General features: G+C 39.6%; 1 protein-coding gene across 1 annotated transcript in view; it reads left to right on the top strand.

Moving 5' to 3' along the window:
* LOC102753117 (epithelial chloride channel protein) overlaps positions 1 to 6,352 on the top strand; it is a 27,627-nt gene that overhangs the window by 10,346 nt on the left and 10,929 nt on the right. Inside the window, exons 7-8 of the mRNA XM_006760802.2 lie at positions 794 to 1,018; positions 3,705 to 3,882. Of these exons, the coding sequence (XP_006760865.1) occupies positions 794 to 1,018; positions 3,705 to 3,882 (403 nt within the window). The remainder of the gene's footprint in view (positions 1 to 793; positions 1,019 to 3,704; positions 3,883 to 6,352) is intronic.

Here is a 6,352-nt window from a genome sequence, read left to right as displayed (position 1 = left end):
TCTGCACACAGCTTGGGTGAGGCAGGGTCTCAGTGAATCAGCAGGGCATAGCAAAGAGCTATGGCTGATCCTCAGCCCTGCCCTAAGAGGTCCCGGGTCTCAGTGTCCTGCGGTAATCGCTGCAAGCCCCTCTGAGAGAAAGCTGCCCTCGAGTTCTGCCCGATGCCAGACAGTCCAGTTTCTCCCCGTATGCTTCTGGGTCCCCAGAGACTTGCCCACTACTGGAGTCAGAGCCGTTGGGAGCTTGTGTCTTCCTCCCAATTGAAAAAGACAACCATGTCCTCAGTTGCCAGCCCTTTCTGCGCATGCCTCCGTACCTCTGCACTTCACTTCCGCACCTCTTCTGAGTCTCAGTGTGCTTTTCTCTTTCCTTCTAGTTGTAGAATTTCCACTCAGCCAGCCTTCCTGTGGTTCTGGATGATGTCCGTTTGTCTTTTAGTTGTATTTTTGAAGTGATTGTGCGAGGCAGCAATTTCAGGTGTTTACCTATGCCGCCATCTTGGTTTCTCCACTGCAATGAACATTTTTGCAGGCATTTTAAAATATTTCCTTAGCAGAAATTCCTGAATATAAAACTGTTAAGTAAAAAGTATATATTTTTAGGCTTTTCTAAATAGAACTTGCCTGAGTCTTAATTTTTTCTTTAATATTACTTTTTTAATAAAATGAAGGAATTAAATTCTAAAATACAGTAATCAATTATTATCATGATCTTTGACCCATAAACTTTCTTTCACCAATATGTCACGATTTGAGGAGACTCGGGAATTGTTCAGACATCCTTTTCTTACAGGAAAACCGTCTCTTTCGAATGAATCAAGCAGCAGAACTATACTTGATTCAAATTATTGAAATGGGATCACTGGTTGGGATGGTCACATTTGACAGTTCGGCTACAATCCAAAATTATCTTACAAAAATAACTGATGAGAATTCTTACCAACACATCACTGCAAATCTGCCTCAAGTAGCTAATGGTGGAACTTCAATTTGCAATGGACTCAAAGAAGGATTCCAGGTAAATTTTTAAAAATGTTTCTCTAACCCAAATGGTGTTGAGTGACAACCCATGAACCCGGAGGTCATGGTTGGATTCTGGGGAAGGGGGGTGGGGGTTGTAGTCTCTATCCCCAGTAGGGGGCATGCAGAGGCAGCTAGTTGATGATTCTCTGTCATCATTGATGTTTCTATCTCTCTCTTGCTCTCCTTTCCCCTCTGAAATCAATTTTAAAAAAAACATATTTTTAAAATGCTTTTCTAAACATCATCTGTCATTTACCATGGCTTTTATTTTTGTCCAACCATCTTTGTACAAGGGTCAAGAACTCATTTAAAGATTTTTTTTTAAAGACTCTCCTAAGTCTGTTATTTAAAGCTGGAGCCTCTCTGAGTTGCTTTGGGAGTAGTTAAGTAAGGAAGGAAAGTTCAGTGTGTACACAATCACCATTATTTTATTGAGGAGCTCTTCATTTCTTTCTCACTCCTATCTCCCACACTCAGAATTTTTATGAGTAGAAAATAATGCTGTAAAGGAAATTGTGAAAGAAAAATAATAATAATATTTCTGTATTATGGAATAAAGAAAACCCAGTTCTTCAAATTAAATTGATATCTGACAATCACAAATATAGAGGTAGTTATTAAGCAGTATGGTACCAAACTCAAGACACACAGGTGGAAATTTAATGAAATAAAATTGTGAAATCAAAAATTAGAGTGGAGCCTCTGGTACTCATTTGCATTTCTTCCAACCTAAAGTTAGTCTATATTTAAGCCTATTTATTGTCATTCTTTAAGTCACAAAAATAGTAAAATGCTTTCTTTCACTGATCTTTTCACTGCCGTGGCTAAAATGTAGAAATTGTTACCCTTATCCAGACCACTAATTAATACCACTTCTTAGCTTTCTTCATGATGTCTATTTGTTGTAAAGCATATTAGTTTAAGAAGGCACTCATGCTCTGAATTCAGGCAAACCTGAAATTCTGGCTCTACTATTTATTAGCTAAATAACCTTGAAGTTACCCAACTCAGAAACTCTGTTTTCTCATCCAAGGAAATGTGGAAAATAATAGTACTTATCTCATTTAATTGTGGGAATTATGTAAGATAGATAAGTGCTCAAGAAAGAATTGCTATTATTATAATAACCATAATTCTTATTACATATAAACTGTCTATTCACTTCTAAAATATAACAGTACTATAAATGAAATGTGTCATAATGTTTGCACATATTGATTTACACATATTTTTCTTAATATATTTTTATATATATTTTTTGACCACAGAGTCTATTGCTGAATAGATCTGTCAAATCACATTCAAAGCTATAAATACCTTTTAATCACTTATGTAATGAAGTCATATCAACATATAAGCATTTTACTTACATAATCATTACAGTAATAATTAAAATTTATAGAGAACATAATTAACTACTAGAGGCCTGGTGAACAAAATTAGTGCACTGGGTGGGGGGAGTGTCTCTCACTCTGACCTGTGCCTTCTCTCAGTCCAGGAGCCCTCACTTCTTACCACCTGAGCTCCTCTCACTGCTTCCTTGCACTGCTGCAGAGGCGGGAGAGGCTCCCGCCACCATGGCTGCACTCGCCAGCTGTGAGCCCAGCTTCTGGCTGAGCAGCACTCTCCCATGGGAGCGCACTGACCGCCAGGGGGCATTGAGTGGCTGCCCCTTGGTGGTCAGTGTGCATCATAGTGACTAGTCTTGGTCGCTTAGGCTCTTATTATATAGATATTAAATGCTTTACATACATGATCTGATTTTACCTCATCATTACTTTTTTAGTTAGTTACCATTATTATGTCCATTTTGTACCTAAGGAAACTAAGGTTCAGGGTAATTAAATATCTTTTTCAAGATCATATAGTCAGTAATTGGCAAATCTAAGATTCAAAACCTGGTCTTCCTTACACCAAAGTCCAAAAAGTTAATCACTACACAGAGCTATTTATAGAACTCTATTATGTGTCAGAGAGAGAAAGAGGCAGAGAGCAAGAAAGAGAAACAGAGAGTGAGATTAACACTAGCTATTTAGCAAAAGGCCAAGCTGGAGTTTACTCTCAATGTGTCTGACCAAAGATCTTAGGCAATATGCTTGGTAGAAGTCAGGAAAAGATTTTTTTTAAAAAAAGCAATATTTGATGTATTTGTGAACTTCCTTCCCCATGGTAAGTCAATGTTTTCTTCCAGGAAAAAATGAGATTCTTCAATGATCAACTAACATGCCTAAAAGGCACACGTCATATCATTTAACCTTGCTCACCTGCCTTTAGCCATGAATTTGCAAGTGCTATCTAGTCTAGTCAGCAGCCTTCTAAAACTGCTTGGGTCATATACCTCCAACCCAAAAATCTCCTGGGATAATAACAGCTAACATTCACTGAGTACTTACTATGTGTTAAGCATTGTTCTAAGTGTTTTATTCTTCCTCTTTTCTGTAGTTTGACTATAACGAAAAGAAATAGAACTATTAATACCTTATCTCTGAAAGTAAACAAGAACATTGTACTCTTTTTCCATGCCAACTCAGCCTGGAGTGGCAATGCAAAACAATTTTCTTTGGCTGACTCTGATGCAAAGACCTGAAGACTTTTCTAAGATTAAATAACAAGTTTATTCTTAGTTTGAATTTATTTAGATATGATATTCTGTAACTAATAGTTTGGTTTTTCACTATCAGGCAATAATCCAAAGTAACCAGAGCACTTCTGGTTCTGAAATCATATTACTAACAGATGGGGAAGATGCTGAAATAAGCTCATGCTTCGAAGAGGTGAAGCAAAGTGGGGCGATCATCCACACCATTGCTCTGGGACCTTCTGCTGCCAAAGAACTGGAGACCCTGTCAAATATGACTGGTAAACCTTTAAAACACAGTTTGAATAGAAAATATAATACATTTTCAGTCTCTCCCATTCCAGAGGCTCTTTCTCCTTAAACTACAAAACTGCTAAAAAATTTCCTATCCTAAAATTTATCTTTGTTGCTCTCTTGTAATTGTCCTTCAAATTAATAGCTTTCCCTTTCACACCCTCACTTCTCTCCATTTCTACCTAGACTGAATTCTTCTAATATGAGTCAACATTTGCTGTCATTTACTCATTTCTCACCATTTTTTACCCATCTAAATTGAAAAGTTTTTCTAAATGGTTTCTAAAGACTTACTTAACTGCAATTCCAAAATTCTTCCTCAGTATCTGTCCTTGTTATCAGAGAAATGTGTGGATGGTCTTTTTATGTTGCTAGTGGGAGTGGCGATCTTGGAGTACTGTTGGAATAAGCATTTCTGGAGGCTCCCATAGGAGGATGAAATGTGATAGAAAGCTTTATTTTCATGGAATTATGTCTCTCAGTTTTCAAAGTCCCATTTCCCTAAGTCCAGTCCTGGAAGGGGTGCAGCTGGGGATTCAGCAGAGCTAGAAGCAAAGCCAGTGTCCACAGTTTCTGTTCCATGGTGGAGATAGGTCCGGTACAGCATTAGGCTGTGGGCCATGTGGGTGAATGCAGGGGAGCCAGGAGAGCATACCCCATGCAACAAGAGTCCCAAGAGTACACACAAGCAAGAGAGCAAAACTAAAGAGCAAACTTTTTTGTTTACAGCGGTTCTCAACCTGTGGGTCGCGACTCCTTTGGGGTTCAAACGACCCTTTCACAGGAGCCGCCTAAGACCATCGGAAAACACATATATAATTACATATTGTTTTTGTGATTAATCACTATGCTTTAATTATGTTCAATTTGTAACAATGAAATTGGGGGTAACCACAACATGAGGGTCACAGCATTAGGAAGGTTGAGAACCACTGATTTAGGAGATTATCTCAAATCTTCCCTCGCTTGCAATGGTTACCCCTACTTTGGCCAATGACCTGTTCCCAGGTGTGACTGACTGGAAAGTATCTTCCCTATGTCACCCAGACTTTACTGGGCATGACTCTATTCTCCACCCTGTTCAGTCTCTTCTGCCAGTGAGATGGATGGCTTCCCTGAAAAGTGTTACAACTCCAGCTTCCTGGCAAAGCTGCACAAATGAATGCCTATAATATTTGGCCTTCCCTTCTTTCCAGTTAATTAATAACTGGTTTAAGTTACAACAATATCATTCCTACAGATAGCCCTGTTTCATAGATAAAGAAATGGAAACTAGAGAATACAAGATTACGTTAGAGTCCTGATAATTCATTCTTGCCCTCTGCAACCTGTTCTTTTCCAACTCCTCACATCTAAGTAAATCTCTCTCTTCCTTAATTCCAGCATTATTTCTTTATCTATAATAATAAAAGTGTAATATGCTAATTAGACCAGACAGCTGAACAACCTTCCAGACATCATACCGGACGTCCTTCTGGATGTTCTACTGGACGTCCTTCCAGACACCCTACCGGATGAAGCCATAGCAGCAGGGGCCGAGGCAGAGGCAGTTAGGGGCAATGAGGCAGGCAGGCGAGCAGTTAAGGGCGATCAGGCAGGCACAGTGATTAGGGGTGATCAGGCAGGCAGGCAGAGTGGTTAGGGGCAATGAGGCAGGCAGGTGAGTGGTTAAGGGTGATCAGGCAGGCAAGCGAGTAGTTAGGGGTGATCAGGCGGACAGGCAAAGTGGTTAGGGGTGATGAGGCAGGCACAGTGGTTAGGGGTGATCAAGCTGGCATGCAGGCGAGTGATTAGGAGCCAGCAGTCCTGGATTGGGAGAGGGATGTCCGACTGCTGGTTTGGATCATGCCTAAACCGGCAGTTGGACATCCTCCGATATGTTCCAGATTGCGAGAGGGTGCAGGCTGGGCTTCGGTACCCTCTCTGTGCACGATTTTGTGCACCAGGCCTCTAGTTTTATTATAAATTGCTCTTTGATTCTCAATTGTCATTGTCTAATTTTTTTGGTATATCTTAGCTATAACTAAAAAATTAGCTGCTGATTCAAAAAAAAATGTCTTTGGGGGAAGAGGACATATAGGGGATAAATGGTGTTGGGAAAAAAATAAAATAAAAATAAATAAATAAAATGCAAAGGGAAAATGTTGTCTTAAATTTCATTCTTACAATATTATTTCATGATTAGATCAGCTTTACTAATGTGGCAGGCACTAACTATGTCTAATGATTGATATAAAAACAATAATATTTGGCAAAAAAAAATGGCAGCAGAGTAGGAGGATGCTGCACGGACATGCTCCCAGGAACAAGCTACAGTTACACCTGAAATACAGAAACACTTCCTGAATAATCAACGGAAAACTCACAGGAAAGAACCTGATACACAAGGACCAAACTTGGAGACTGCATAGAGACTGGTAGGAAGGGCGGAGGCGCGAAGGGGCTGGCCAGGCACCA

The sequence above is a fragment of the Myotis davidii genome, unplaced genomic scaffold (genome assembly GCF_000327345.1).
Source record: "Myotis davidii unplaced genomic scaffold, ASM32734v1 scaffold156, whole genome shotgun sequence".
Taxonomy (NCBI): domain Eukaryota; kingdom Metazoa; phylum Chordata; class Mammalia; order Chiroptera; family Vespertilionidae; genus Myotis; species Myotis davidii.
The sequence above is the reverse complement of the archived record's forward strand: the minus strand, read 5'-3'. Positions and strand labels throughout refer to the sequence as shown.